Raw genomic sequence first — 16,190 nt, 5'->3', positions numbered from 1 at the left:
AGTTATCGTGAACAGTTGATTATAAGAAGAATCATTGTAAACAAATTATTTTGAAACTCATTTTTACCACAGTAGAAAAACTCAGTAATTAAGTATAAAAGAACCTAAAGAGCAATGAATATCCTTCCAAAGAAAAGGTGAGTATTTATTTATCTTTTATTTTTTAATATAACACATCGTTATCATTAAGATGGCACGTTCGAACAAAGGATAACATTGCCCGAGTGAGGCGTGATGAGGCTGCAGCAAAAGAAGAGGAACAGAAACGTCAAGAAAAATTAATATTAGCGGTATATAATTTCTAAGTTCTTATGATGTATGAAAAAATTGTGTGTAATTTCAGGAAAGCGAAGCACGAATAAACTTTTTGAGAAAAAAATCTGGTTCAACTACCACTGAAGGATCTACAACAGAAAATAAACCTTCCACACCTAGTGGAAGTAATATTGTTAATCAACATGTTGATTTATTTTCGGATTATAAATCTCACATTAAAAAGACAAATAAGGCATTAGAAGATGAAAAAAAGAAAGAACAAGAGAAATATGAAAAGCAAATAGGGTACTTGACATACTTGGGCCAAGATACTAATGAAGCCTTGAAATTACGAAGCTGGTATGAAGTAGCACCAAAACGAACAGAGGTCGGTGATAGTGACATAATTGAAAAGGATGTGAAAAATAAACAGTCACAGGATCCTCTGACGCTGATTAATGCTTTACTCCCTAAAGTTGAGCAAAAGAAATTTATTGACTTGAAACAACGTTCTCTTGTTGATACTTCTGTACCAGATACTGCTCTTCCATCAAAGAATATAAGAAAGCCTGAAAGCTTAACTGAGAAATATACATATACAAAGCACAAGAAGTCCAAGAAACACAAAAAACATAAACATAAGAAAGAAAAGCTTAAGGATAGAAAACGTTCTAAATATGAAGAGAACGAAAGTGACATGGAGGAAAAACAACGTATTAAACGTGAAAAATTAGAAAAAATGCGAAAGGAAAGGCTTATACGAGAGGCTAACGAAAGAACACGGCAAGAGGCATTATTAGCACCGATAAAACCGGTACAGGAAATTGATAATAATAATAGTATTGCTCATCAACGAATAGTACAAAAGTATAACAGCCAGTTCAACCCGGAAATAGCAAAACAAAATATGATTTAAAGATCTTGATTTTTTTCTTCAATAAAATCAATATTTTTATAAATGCATGTATGTTCATTTTCATTAAATATATATAGTAATACTCCCACTACTTAAAAAAAAAAAAAAATTATTTTAGCAGCTCTTCTTATCCATTTTTTGCACAACGGAAGCCCAAATTACCAGATGAGCTGTCTGCTGTATTTTGCGAGCGGGCAGCACATCGATAACGATAGCAATAAGATTTGTGACATAAATAAGAGCCCCCTTTCTTTACGTATTGTGGATTGGAACTAACTTCGTCTTTTTGCCAACGATCTTGGGTCCATTCCCATACATTTCCGACCATATTATACAAGTCGTAATCATTTTGGTGAAATGTATTAACAGGAGCGGTTATTTCATAACCATCTTCAGATGTATTTCCGTCTGGAAAATCGCCTTGCCAAATATTTACCCTAAAAATATACCAGTATTATCTTAACAAGTATATAATATTTATTCTTCTCTATCATTTGTTGTAGGATTTACCAGTGCTTTCCATGAGGCTTTAATTTGTTTCCCCAAGGGAAAAGTTTGCGTTTCTTTCCACCGCGACATGCTACTTCCCATTCTGCTTCAGTTGGCAATCTTTTACCGGCCCACTTACAGTAGGCCACAGCGTCATTCCAAGAAACATGGACTACTGGATGTTCCCACAAATCTTTTGGTAAAAAAAAGGAATTGTGCTAATACATTGCATGGATATATATAAACAAAACACTAACCATTTATGTTATTTTTCAGTCCATGGGGATTTCGCCACGAAATTTTCTTAACTTTAAACCACCATGGAGCACTAACAACACGATAGTCAACGTATTTTTCCTGCATTTCTGGTGTCAAAAGAGTTTTAAAAAGAAAGCTGTCTCCAAATATTTCTGCTTCTGTAGTATAATTCGTTTCTTCCACAAAATTATTAAACTCTGCATTGGACACCTCGAATTTATCTATATAAAATTCGGTTAATTTAACAAGTCGCTCTGGACCCTCACCATCACTTTCAAAGTGAGGCTTATCAGTCCCTATTAAATAGTTTCCTGCTGGTATAAGAGACATTGATGGATCCTCTGGATAATAATCTCTGTAGTGTGAACCATCCTTTTTGTTTTGCTTGCACACCGGGATTTCATTTTTATTTTCGGTTGGCGTTTCTAATTCGCTCAATTGTCTATCCAAGCCTTTGTTGCAACCACAGTCAGATAATACCCAAATTAAAAAACAGTGAAAACAAAGAAAAGCAAGAAGTGTTCGAAACATTTTCTTCACCCTTTGAATATGTTAATGAAATGACCCTTAGTAAACAAAACACTTCATGTGGATAGTATTATTCATCAATATTATTGACGTATGCATTGTAATGGCTCATTCACATACAACATATTATCCATGACAACATTCTCCTGTTTGTGTGACAATTCACAATGTTGCAATGTGAACTTTACTCATATGAAAGCTTACATCGAACAAGCGAAGCAATATGAATATATATGAATCAGACATCTAATACAATTGGATTTATGCACCGACATTTGGATAAGTAACAGTTACTGTATATTCTATAATCCAATGGATTCGAAAATAGCTGTTGATTCGTTTGAAACAACTTGTAAGAAATTAAATTATAAAAGAGTTAATTTTATTTTTCTGCCAAATTGATATTTTGATATGACATGTTTTGGAAAACAATTTTAAAACATTTTGAAAAAAATTTATCTATTCGTTATCGATAGTTTTGTTGCTGCTGGCAAATTGAAAATTTTCTTATATTTCCTGCACATCAATTCAGATGTAAAAGTATCTATAATTTTTAAACCGAAAATAATAAAGCTCGCATAAAATATTTTCATAAATATCGATCACAGGAATATTATACTGTAGTTCATTAGAATACTATCTGGCAATAATCATTACCATTTAATACAATTTCTGCAACTATGTACAGCGCAAAAACCGTTTAAAAGTCAAATTTCGGATAAGAAGAAGCACATAATTCATACGAAATACATCGCGAGTGATTCCGATAGTTGCACATGTAAACTAATTTTTCATATGATTTAAGAAAATTTGTTTTCTCCAAAGCTTACACATATTACACGTTTTTGTTAGAAAAAGTAAGAAATCGTTATGGAGAATTTAGAGGACACTTCCACTGGTGGACGTGGTAAGTTGAAATTGGTGTTAAATATTGTATTGAATGCACTTAATTGCATACCGTTCTAAGGTAACGGGACAGATGCGATATATCCCACATATGTGTATATAAAAAATGTCTAAATTGAAGTTTGTTTCTCACATTTAATTTCATAGTGACAAGATCTTTAAGAAAGCGTTTAACATCTGTGGACAGCGATGCAAGCAGTAGGCCGTCTACTCCTCAACTAACTAAGCTTACTTCCATACCGGAGACAAGTATGTACATGTAATAAAGCACAATTATAACATGAAAATTAAGCCATAATATTTTAGGTTCTCCTTCTCGTGCTTTACGTGGACGACGCAACTCTACTACTTTAACTGCTACGCCCTCAAAAACGCCAGCAAAGTCTAAAACTTCGACAATCAATGAGTCGAATGAAGCTGAGTATGTTCCGGCTAAACGAACTACGCGCAAAAGCAGCGTTTCTGCAGCAGATTTACATACACCATCATTGGATAATCTTCTACCAAAAGAGAATGAAACAAATGAAATAAATACTAGAGGGACGCCCGCAAGACGTACAAAGCGATTGACATCACAAACAGAAGTAGAGAAAACTCCACGCTCAGGTGCTGCAAGGAAAAAGCCAGGACCGAAATCACGACGTTCCAAGCAAGATAGTGATAGTGATTCTGATATTGAAGTGATTAATCTGGAAGATGAACCAACTGATAGCAAGGAAAAGGTTAATAGTACCACTCCAATAGTAAAGGAACATTCAATGAAAACTCCAGTAAGAACGTCACCAAGATTAAAGGCAAAGAGTATTTCTCCAAAAGAGAACACAGATATTGAAACAATTGATTTATCAGAAGACATAAGGACGTCTCATGATACTGAGGAGTGTGATAGCACTTCAACTGTTTCCAAGCGTAAAGAAACGAATGAGAATTTGGAAATCCCAGACACAAAAATGGAATCATCTGATACAAATGATGAGAAAAAAGTAGAGTTGGAAAGTTTGGAGTCATCCTTAACTGAAGATGCGGTTGTAAAAGAAACTGTCCCTAAAGATTTGTCTAATAAATCCGATAGCTTTGATCATAATGACGAAAAAGTTAATACCACTGCCAAAAGTCCTCACACGTCTTTATCACTTTTAAATTCTTCTGAGCCCATTGTAAAAAGTGTTGTTATGTTGGAGAAGCTTTCGCCCAATGTGATTGACAAAATTTGTCATAAAACGTCTACCGTTATTTCACCGCCAAATTCGAAATCTGTAACATTCACCGATATGGAAGTAGACGATGAGGTGAAGAGTTCTTATCCTAAAACTCCAGCTTCGATTAAACGTAAAAGCTATATAGACATTGATTCCACAAACGACTCAAAAGATCAGCCATTCAAAAGTGATAAAGAATCTAATGGAAGTTTTGAAGATGCAAGCACCAGAATGGAAACATCAAAAGATCATAACGCAAATGATTCAAAAGAGTCTGTTGAGTTTCATGATGCCGCAAATAACGTTGAAGAAATAAATAATAGTAAAGAGGCAAACGAAATAGTAACGGACTATACTCCTCAAAAAAAGAAGCTTTCTACAAAACTACAAAGTTCCACTCCAATGATAGATTCGGTATCAAATTCAAAACCTAATACTGAAAATTTAGTAACCAATTCACCAATAATAATAAATACATCAGAAGAAAGAGACTCCAATGCAAAAAAGGTTTCACCTGTAAAAGAAGATGAAACCACTACATCACAACATGACCAGAAGGATTTAACAATGAACGATAAAAATGTGTCGTTAACGGTTGCACCCACAAACTTAAGTAATGGCAGTGAAAATAAAGACGATTTGTTTTCAAAATCATGGACACATAATGTAAGTGGTTGCGCAACATCGGATGGAAAAATTGACACCCTTGTTGTAACTACGAATGATAAAGAGACAATGCCTCAACCTTTAAAAGTTGAAGATGAGCCCAACTCATCACCAAATGTTGATACCAGAAAGGAAATACCCAACGAAAATGATGAACAGAAAGAGCAGGAGGAGGAGGAAGAAGATGCTGAAAGTTTTCAAAAATTGGAATTTGTTGATGATGAGGCAATGGAGGTAGACGACAATTACCAAAGTGGAGATTCAATGGATGAAGAAGAAAGAAAAGAAATGTTGGAAAACGAGATTGTAGATGAAGGCGAGTCGATTGGCAGTGAAGACACCGAAGAAAGTAATGAGGAAGATGATGAAGATAATGCTTCATTTATAACATCTGATTCAGAAGAATCCCTGCTTGAATATTCAGATATTGATGAGGGTAATGATGAGTATTTAGAAGATAATGCCAAAAACTCTAATAAAAAGAATTCACGTAATCGTATTTTGATAACCAGTGAGAGCGAAGATGATGACAATCCAAACATTTCAAGGACTAATTCAGAGAAGACCAAAAAAATTAATATATCAAACCAAAGAAATCGTATTTTATCCTCCAGTGAAAGTGAAACCGAACAACAGGTGAAAATACAAACGGAACAGGTGAATGGCAAACGTAAAAGTTCCGTCAATTCAGAAAAGCCACTCACTTTCGAAGTTAGCAGAATGATTGATGACACAACGGATGATGATGATAATTCTAAGGATGCTTCTGAACGCCAACATTCAATGGAAACAACCGTTAATATTGAATCAAAATGTTTTAACGACCAAGAATCGGAAACCCAAAGGGAAAAAAATATTCAGGAAAATGATAAAAGTGTTAATGATTGTAATAATAAGGAAAATAGCCGAGTTGAACCGGAAACCAGGTGTGAAACTAAACTAAATAATAGTCTAAAATGGAATCCCAACAGTGAAACCGCAAATGCTAATGGTATTTCCGGAACAGTTGAGAGTACCATGTCCTCAACAGCCCAACAGATGATGACAAATGATCAAAAAAGACGACGTAGTAAAAGTTTGTCAAGATCCATATGCGAAAAAATTCCAGACGACAAGAATGAAGAGTCCCACAATGAATCAACTGAATGTGACAAAGAGGATAATAATAAATTCATGGAAAGCTCGATTCGAAAATCTATCAATTCCGGTCATGAATCTAACAAAACAGCCGCAACAATGGAAGATGCTGCCATAATTAGCACCGAGATTAAAAATGTTTCAAGTAACGATTCTGATTCAAGTGAGAACACAATTGAGCGATTGATAGTAGATGAAGGCAACAAATCAAATGATCTTGATGATCTGCAATCGCAAAATGAATCAAACAATGATGAGGATATTGAAATACCTGAGACGCAAGAGGTTGGTCAGGCTTTAGAAGAGGAATCTGCAGATGAATCGCTCGCTGAAGAAACCGTTGAAGAGCTGACCATTGGAAAATCTGGACTAAAGTTGAAAAATTCAGGTCTAAGCTTATCTTTTTGCCAAGCAAAACAAAAGCGTATAACGGTCAAAGATCGTATACGCCATAGCTCCTTCTCAATTGGTGTTCGTGTTACAAAAACGGAAGATATTAATCAAATGGAGGAATCCGATTCTTCCGAGGCAGAGGAAAAGGAAAAGAGTCTTAGTAGTGATGGTAGTGGCCAAAGTTTTATTGATAAACAAGATGAGGAGGAACTTGAAAAGTTGGCACATTCCTGTGTACAATTTCCCACTCAGCACGGAAAACGGAAATCGATGTTGTCGACTTTTGCACAAGATAATAAAGAATACCAAGAGATCAAAAAGAAATCGAAACGTAACAGTTTACAATCAATATCGAATGAAGATTTTAATCCATCTAAATCATTACTTGAAAATATCGAAGAGCAGAAGCGTAAATCCAAGAAATCACGCTTATCTAAATCTTTTTGCGATCCTATTCAAAATGAAATGGAGACGCTTGCTGATAGTGGCGTTTCAGACGATGCAAGTAATAAGAGTGAAAAATGCAACCGCAAAAGTTTGCAAAGTACTGAGCTGGGAATGCACTCAACTAAATCAAAATCACGCTTATCTAAATCTCTTTGTGATCATATTCAGGATGAAATAGAGACGTTGGCTGACAGTGGCGATTCAGACGTTGCAAATAATACACATACTGAGAAAAGCAATCGTAAAAGTTTACAGAATACATCAAAATCGCGATTATCTAAATCTTTTTGCGGACCAATTCAAGAGCAGGCTAAAACCATAGCGGATAGCAGCTGTTCAGAAGATTCTGTTGATGAACCGACAAATAAGGGGGAAATTAATGGCCCTACACCACGAGAAGTTATAACAATCAAGAATAAAAAGAAAGATATTGGACGTATTTTGGATCGATGTGATGAAATATTAGATGCCGCAAATCGGGCTAAGTTGGAAAGCAAACAAAACTACAAAAAGGTATTATCGAGCAATTTTTCAATATAGTACATAGTATATATTTCATTATAGTATATATCAATTAAATATGTCATATTCATTAATTTCACTTCAGAGTCGACTAATAATTCCAAAATCTAAAAAAGAGTCAAAACATTCATTGCGCTCGGATGAAGAATCAGCAAACGATGCACCCGTGCTTAAAAAAGATATGAAGCAGTCCAAAGGTTTGTACATCACCACAAATGTTAAATATTTAATAACGTTCAATAAACCATCACAGAAAAAACAGCATTGGCATTGGAACAAGCTTTCAAGGCTTCGGCAAAAATTTTATTGAAAGAAGCCAGCAAGGCTAAGAAGGAGAAACTGTCACTACCGGTATTGTATTCATTTAACTTGATAGTTAAAGCTAAAGGTATTTAATTTGAAAATTTTGTATTTTAGATAAATGAAGAGAAGTGTGACGATAAACGTCTTCCAATGCAATTATTGGAATCGATTTCGGATTCGCAGTCGCACACTGCAATGAAAAAAAGTAAGCAAAAGTTAAATTGTGCATTTTTTACGTATAAATATTCGTGTATTTGTTTTTTTTTTTTTTATTCAAATAAAGGTAAGAGAGAACGTGCACGTGAACCTCTTGTTCAACGCTTAAATTGTATAACAGGTGAAATCGTAGAGGAAGTGGTTAGTCCTCCGAAAAAGAAGAGAGCCATACTAAACAGGATTGAACTACCTACTGGCACAGTATTGGAAGAACCGGTCACACCGAAGAAAAAAATAAATAACAGCGGTTTCCGCGAAAGCCCCATTACTCCGCGCACACTTGGTTTTAAAGTGCGTCATATCCTAACTGCTGGTCAGGACAAAGTGCCACAATTGCCAACCTCTCACAGTGTCGGACGTAAACGTAAACAAAAAATTGTTGATCCCAAACTCGTATTGCCTAAACCACAGTGGTCGCAGTCGGGTGTATTTTTGGAAGAGGTTTTGCCCACCCCCAAAATACAGGGTATGGATACTATGCAAGCCTGTGGACCAGGTGTCAATGCAGCAACTTTAAATGCTCTAAATTTTAAAACTTCAACACTGTTTCGAAATAATGTACCAAGAGAGGCCTCAAATGAATTGCTCAAACGTAAAGAACGTCAATATGTTCGTAGTCGTTTTTAATTTGAAAGCGATATTCAAACATTCATATATTTTCATTCGTTTCTTGTTGAATTTATACATTATTCATAATTATTATTATAGTCTTATGTCTCTTTTGCAATAAATATTGCTTCATATTATTAACAAAAAGTGTTTTTTTGGTTTTTACCCATTTGAAGTTTGAAATACCCAGGTTCAAATACGATCATTGATGAGATTTTAAAATACAAATATACATATATGAATATATTAGACGATAGCAGTTAAATAATAGTTATGTAAAAGTCAATATAAATTAGTATAGTATGAAGATTTGGTTTTGTGTAAGATACTGGCTTACATATTTAAGATTTAGAAAGTAAATGAATATTAAGTTTTCTTAAAATACGAGTAGAGTGGAAATTGTACCTCGATTCTCTCTTTGTTCCTATCTGAAAATTAATCAACTTTTTTTTTACTTATTCGAAAAGTATTAAAAAGAAAACAGAAATAAATATGGTAACCCATAGAATATATGTACAAAGCGAATGAAGACCGCCGGCGAACGTTAATTTCAAAAAGTATTCATTCGGTTGAATTTCGTGCTCTCTTCGTTCTCTTTCGAAGTTGTGTTGCGTTGTGCTGAGCGCAGAGCTGCTATCGACGCTACCTGCTCGGCGCGCAGCGCTGTCGGTTGATACGAAATTTCTTCTCAGCGATGCTCTCAGTTGATTTTGTGTGCTCAGTGAGGAAGTGCGCGCTTTTCTACAAGTTGTTTGTTACGTTTGGATATTTTCAGTGTGATTGGATTTTGTGCCCAACGACTGCTTGACCGGCCGGCTGCGAATTTGGAACGAAAAACAGTGAGACGAATGTGCGTGGAGAAGTAGGAAAAGAAACGGAAGAAATACGAAGAGCCCGCTTAATTTTTGAAAAATACAAGAAACGGTTTAGGGCTTAGCAAAAGCCCGTGTGAAAAATGTTATTGTGTATATATTTTTCACTAATATCGCAAGACGATGTAAGAACTGCACATTACCAAATTGGCAATTAAGACACAAATTAATTATTTAATTCTTTTATGAAGTTAGAATTTATGTTGCGATTTAATCAAATAATATCCACATAACAACACAAAGAAAATGTTAAATAATGGCAAGCTGTGATTAAGAACGACTTTGAGCGCAGTAAAGAAAATCAAATTGGACAAATATATGTGAAGGCAATGTACGAATGTAGCGAAAAAGACAATGCGACTAAGCTTAAGTAGCAAAACAATTGTACATGCCATACCGATTCTGTTAGTGTGAAGTTCGATTGTGTTCTTTTGTTTAGCATCAGCTCCACCGGCTCCCTCGTCATGTAAACGGTTCCGTTAAATTTACATACGTTCTTACGGAACGTCACACATTGGTTAAGAAGAACTATATAGTGGAGTTGATTTAAATAAATTGCAACATAAAGCAAAATACAAAAAAGCGGCAAATCGGTGTTTGATAGAAACTTTAAAAATGTTCGAGCTGGAGGATTATTCAAGTGGCTACCACGATGCAATCCTTAATAAGTACGCTGTAAGTATTAACTCTTTTGGTTTCAACACATCCATATTTCTTTCATTTTTAAGTGGTATTGCCGAAATAGCTTATTTTTCCTCAATGAAAAATTTTGCAATATTTCAAGCTATTTTGTTTTTCGTTCAAAATGCTTGTGTCAAGTTTACTTTGTTTAATATTTAATTGTTCAACATTTCTTCTCCCCTTTACTCATTATTTGCGTTCGTCGCTCCGTTATTTTGTTCTGTTTTTTTTTTGGCTTTTACTATTGCTGCGGACTTTTTGTTTCTAGTTTACCATTCACATTTGTTCGTAATGGTTTACGTTCGGCGCTCATTTTTTGCTGCAAAAGCCAGCAGCGACTGCCCGTATACAATTATCGATTGTTTACCATACTCTTTCTGCCGCCCCTGTATTTTCGGGAGTAAACAAGCTGTTAGCAAGCATCAGCACATGTGGGGTCTCTGCTACACTAAAGTTATCGCCGTCGGCGCTGAATCGCTGCTTCAATGCATTTTCGTCAAGTTTATTTTGTTTTGTTTAATTTTCGTGTTTTTTTGTGTGCTTTTGCATTGCTGCCGGCCGGTTTTTTGTGTTTATGTTAATTGTGTTCTCATCTCTCTACTGAGAGAGAGAATCGCGAATCTTCAGAGCAGATAAATGTAAACTTTGAGAGAAGTTTGAAATTTCTCCCCACAATGAAAGTAAAATTAAGTTGCTCTATGTATACAAATGAGTAAGTTATGTACATGTTTTTATGTATATTCAAAGAAAATAATTTATGCATATGTAAGCCTTTTGATTTCATTGCGTTATCGTTGCGATAACAAACAACACCAAATTGCATACATTTATTATAGAGAATGTATGCAATTTAGTATGTACATTCACGATGTTAACTAACATAACGTGATTTGTACATGTATGCAAATAACATTTCTTCTGCGTTCGGGACTAAAGATTTTTCGCAATTTTGTGAATGATTTCTTGTATTTAATTGTTAATTTTTCAGATACAAGTTTATATATTCTTAGAACCGTTTTTTCAGTGTCTGCTTAGCATCAATTTATCAGTTAGGTTCTGAAAAGGAAGTCTTTTTTAAGTTAAGCAGAACTTAACACTTTTTACTGCTATGGATGGACTGGTAATTCATTTTCACGTACCATTCGCGATTAATAGTGAAATACTTGTTAATGTGCTAGTTTTTCCTGCGGTATTTGCATGTTTATTAAGATTCATATGTATTATGTATTGATGTATGTAAATACCAAGAGAATATGCCTGCGGAAATCGCGCCAAATATTGACTTGTGATATGTTGGCACTTCGTTAAAATATGTACATATTTATGTATACGAGTATGTGGAATGGAACGGATACTCTGTCAGATTGTTTTTCTTGAATGCATCACCACTCACCGTTGCTCCCCAATAAATTTCCCTATTTTGCTCATTTAGTTGCTGAATGGCGACATTTTGCATGTGTAGCTCTCGTAGCGGCACAAACTCATTTGCGCATTTTATCCCACAATATTTTATAACAAATTAATAACTTATATACATATGTGTTTGTTGTGTACGTGGGATTTCCCCCTCTTTAACTGTTGGCTAAGTGCATATGCATTTGTAGGATCCATTCTCCCCTTTTTGAGCTTAAAGTGCTGAATTATCTGCGTCTCATTTATGAACTAACTCATACATGGAATCAGAGAGGGATGTGCCAAACAAAGCGCTCAACGGAAACTTTTGTGAGTGCCAACAACAGCATATCTTTGGCCAACACGTAAAAGCAACTCGGATTTATTGCATTGTGGGAATTGTATACTGTTAGCTCATATCTGAGTATTTATTTCTGTTTTATTTTTGCGGCGTTTCGGGTTTACACCGTTTCGCAATGTTTGTTTGGTTCTTTTTCGCTTAATTCCACTTTAGTTCTTTAGTGTCACTGTATGTACTAAAGTATATAATATGGTTTATAATGGTTTATACCTGACAATATTCCCCGCTGTAATTAAAATTTTGGAGCTTCATTACAATGAAAAGTTTATTGCACTTATATTTTGCGCATTACACATGTAGGCGAACATACGGACGTTCTTATAGTACGTATGTACATACATATATGGAATTAAACATTGCATTATCTTCGTATAATAGTTGGTATAACATATGCATGCAAATAAATTATGTAAGGGCTATTTAAAAAATTACGAAAAAAAGCTTGTAAATTTATCATTGTATGTGCTTGCACATGTGTGTAAATTTTGCTATCGAATATAGAAACTCATTTATGTACATAGGTACATACATACATATGTTTACATGCTTGTGTATGTGCACTGTACGTATGTATGAATGTAAGTTACTGTCGGCACTTTTACAGGGGTAATATACATATGTACATAAGTGTGTATTCTATTAAAATAAACTTTTAATTATTTTATATTTTTCTTTGCAACATTTATTTTATATTTTTATCAATACAATGAAAACAAAAAAACGTAGCTGAAAACAAAATTTTGGCGTTTTGTAAACTACAATGCAAACTCGATGGATTGGGAGCGCATGAAAACGAAATAAAAAAGATAAAAATAAGAGGAAATAAAGAAACGAGCAAGCAAGGATATATTAAAAATTATCCTTGACTTACACTTCAAAAGTTACCGTTTTTTATATCTTTAACAGATTATATTAAGTTTGTTATCAAGCTTGGAACACCCAGAAGGTGTCTAATAAAATCCGAGTCAATATCGCTACGTAGAACCGGCTGTAGTGGGAATTGAAACTTTGTAACGCAACTTCGTTCCGGATATTGTAGCAGGTTAAACTCCTACTTATACAGAATTGACACAGACATACTCAATGTATGTCAACGAGTCCTCGCATGATACTGGCCGCCTCTTTGCATGCCCTACAAACCCTACTCATCTAACACCCCCCTCCCTTTGGTCCGACCCCGTCGAAACAGCACGTTTCCTGGGCCTCCCGTTAGATGATGATGAAAAATTGTCCTTATATGGAAAACTTTTTTCATTTGAAGAGATTTCTTTACGAAATACGGTACATCAAAATCGATCAAAAACCAGAACTTGTATGGAATCTTTTGTATTTGAGAAGAGTATTTATTATAGCTTCGTTGCCCATGAAGTTAACGTTCATTCGTATTTTTTAAGTAATTTTGATCAATCGGGAGTTTAAGTAGTTCAAATCAACAAATAGTAGTTGTKCGGTAGAAATCTGAATATTAATATAATCTCCCTCCAGAATTATCCTCTACTATATACTCCGCAACACCTACAAGAGGTGTGACAATAGAAATACATACATCTGTACAAATATAAGTGCATAATCCAAAATGGAGTCGATTACTTCAAATATTCCGGAAATAACATTTTTGCGCCCATTAAAAATTTAAATTATAACCCAATGTAGGGTATGCATAATAAGAGCAGATATTAACCATTATTGTCCTCTGCATATTTTATTGCTTGTGTCACAATTACGGATTTCAATTTTAATGTGGGACACATTCTTTAAGATCCTGTGTTTGTCAAGTTATGTATCCTGGGGTTGTTTTACAGAATTGTGTAAAATTGCATCTTGATTTTTTTATACTGTTGGTAAATTGTAGTTTTTTTTTTTTGCTTGTGCGACCGCTGAAAGGATGGTATGTAATTCCATATAAATATGTTTGTCTATTCACAGATGCGAACAGTTATGTCCTTAACTACTGTATTTTAAGGTCCTTCTATGAGGTGATTGTTTCCTTAAAATTTTCTACCTGGGGAAGAAAGTCTACAGGTCATGCTTACGTGTTGTTGGTGAATTTGTAGCGTGTGAAAGATTTCAACAAAGGTTTAGAAAATCGCTACTCATAAATCAAATCACAAATAGACTGCCCAGAACGTAAGAGCTTGACCTTGTGTTTATTAGAATTCCATACAATTATGTAGATTTTATATAGAAATAAATCAGTACTTGAAACATTTTTCCGAGTTTGCTTCGTGTTATGAAATGAACTGACCTTGAGGTAAAAGTGAAATTAAATTTCAACAAGGAGTGTGTGAAAATTCATAAAAATCGTTCGCCATTAACAACAAAATACTTTTCTACATAAATAAAATATTTTAATGTTTGTAATTATTTTCACCATATGAAAATCGAAAAATAAATATTTTACAAGTAAGTTAATTTATACTGAGTAAATTTTAATTAAATTCTGCAAATACATACATATATCCTATACACATACAAATGTATCCCTCTGAAAGTTCAAATGCACGCTCCTTCTGGCACTTATGGTATCCTGTTGAAATATGAAACTTATCATTTCTGTACCTCTTTCAAAATGAATGTTATCGATTTTTTACATGCAAACATACACATGTGCATTCGAACTCTTTATATGCTTCCTCGTCCAACGACCCTGAAAGAAGTGGGAGTAATCGAGTTAACATTCAGACAAAGCGTTTTATGTGGCATTCTGGAAGGTCACAGTGTTATTTTTAGTTAACATGCGTACGACTATGAGCTTGTGCATACATACATATGTATGTATGTTCGTATGTATTTCGCTCTGTATTCATACTACTTGTTGGCATATGGCATTGATAAGAGACTGTAATTTTACTCCCATTTTAATTGTCCTGCGCGCCAAAAAAATCACATTAGGGCGGTTGGTTGTACATACCACACAAATCCATGTCTGTACGTACATATGAATGTGTGTGTGTGCATGTAGCTCATAACTATTGTAAATATGTATTTATAAGTGAGTATAAAAGAGCAGCTGCAACACAGGAAACGGGCTACACATTTTCGATTAAAATCCGAAAAGGATACCAAAGAGACCGACAACTGGATAGGGGAGAGAACGAAAATTATGTGTATTTATAAATTATATGTAAGCTTGTAAACTTATTTGGGTTGCAGTAACAGGCGCATCAAACGTTTTGCCTTATGTTTGTGACTAAGTATGTCCATAAAACATATATACATACATATGTATGTACATACCTCTCGAATAAGTAACAAACACGGCGATTTGGCTAGACATTCATAACACGAACAAGGTAGCAGCTAATCGTTCAAAGGCAGCTGGAAGAGCAGCGAACACGGCCGGCAATTGGTAGCATAAACCATGGCAGTTGTTCTTTGGCTGGGGTTGAGAATTCCGCCTGTTGTGTATGCGAGCGTAGTTGCCATTTAGATAGAAATTGTACGTTTGAAGATGAATTTCAAGGAGAAATTTTATAAAATCACTAATTGTGTACCACATAAGGTGCAGTGGAATACAATTCTTGACATTTTTTTTTGGCAAAATTGGTTTGCTTTTTTATTCAATACAGTTCCATTCAAGGATGATTGTAGTGACCCTCCAATTTTTCTGTACCATTTCTTCGATGAATAATGCTTCAATAGTCTGGAGAATACGGTGGATGAAATATCAATTTATAGATTTTTGCCATCGTTTTCACTGACTTAAGACGCTGTACATTTTTTGGTGAAACATTTTCTTCAAATGCGGCCATTTTTTTTTGCCGATTTTGGACTTTAAACTGTCTAATAACGCTATGTAATAGTCGCTGTTGAAGGTGCTTGTTTTTAAGGTAGTGGATAAAAACTCATCCATTGTCATATCGGGTGATTTTTTAAGAGCTTGATAACTTTTTTAAAAAAAAAAACGCATAAAATTTGCAAAATCTCATCGGTTCTTTATTTGAAACGTTAGATTGGTTCATGACATTTACTTTTTGAAGATAATTTCATTTAAATGTTGACCGCGGCTGCGTCTTAGGTGGTCCATTCGGAAAGTCCAA

General features: G+C 34.6%; 4 protein-coding genes across 5 annotated transcripts in view; 3 read left to right on the top strand and 1 right to left on the bottom strand.

Annotated features, from left to right (window-relative positions):
* The first annotated feature begins 20 nt into the window (after positions 1–20).
* On the top strand, positions 21–1,218 carry LOC108970361 (leukocyte receptor cluster member 1 homolog). Its single transcript, XM_018935691.1, has 3 exons — positions 21–137; positions 191–290; positions 344–1,218. The coding sequence occupies exons 1-3, from the start codon at positions 115–117 to the stop codon at positions 1,169–1,171; spliced, it is 951 nt and encodes a 316-aa protein (XP_018791236.1). The 5' UTR covers positions 21–114; the 3' UTR covers positions 1,172–1,218.
* On the bottom strand, positions 1,215–2,504 carry LOC108970360 (sulfatase-modifying factor 1). The gene is made up of 3 exons (XM_018935690.1): positions 1,918–2,504; positions 1,682–1,853; positions 1,215–1,608 (listed from the first exon to the last, which is right to left on the bottom strand). Exons 1-3 carry the CDS (start codon positions 2,447–2,449, stop codon positions 1,299–1,301), a joined length of 1,014 nt encoding a protein of 337 aa, XP_018791235.1. The 5' UTR covers positions 2,450–2,504; the 3' UTR covers positions 1,215–1,298.
* A 680-nt stretch (positions 2,505–3,184) lies between these two features.
* On the top strand, positions 3,185–8,926 carry LOC108970485 (dentin sialophosphoprotein). The gene is made up of 7 exons (XM_018935912.1): positions 3,185–3,353; positions 3,500–3,601; positions 3,659–7,707; positions 7,802–7,913; positions 7,970–8,067; positions 8,134–8,224; positions 8,303–8,926. Exons 1-7 carry the CDS (start codon positions 3,317–3,319, stop codon positions 8,860–8,862), a joined length of 5,049 nt encoding a protein of 1,682 aa, XP_018791457.1. The 5' UTR covers positions 3,185–3,316; the 3' UTR covers positions 8,863–8,926.
* Positions 8,927–9,543: 617 nt separating this feature from the next.
* Positions 9,544–16,190, top strand: part of LOC108970488 (serine-rich adhesin for platelets) — a 17,804-nt gene continuing 11,157 nt past the window's right edge. For both annotated transcript variants that reach the window (XM_018935917.1, XM_018935915.1), the window contains exon 1: positions 9,544–10,391. In XM_018935917.1, the coding sequence (XP_018791462.1) occupies positions 10,332–10,391 (60 nt within the window). In that variant the 5' untranslated portion in view covers positions 9,544–10,331. The remainder of the gene's footprint in view (positions 10,392–16,190) is intronic.

This window comes from Bactrocera latifrons, unplaced genomic scaffold (assembly GCF_001853355.1).
Source record: "Bactrocera latifrons isolate USDA-ARS-PBARC rearing strain unplaced genomic scaffold, ASM185335v1 scaffold_3, whole genome shotgun sequence".
NCBI lineage: Eukaryota > Metazoa > Arthropoda > Insecta > Diptera > Tephritidae > Bactrocera > Bactrocera latifrons.
Note: the sequence above shows the minus strand (reverse complement) of the source record. Positions and strands in the feature narration are given on the sequence as shown.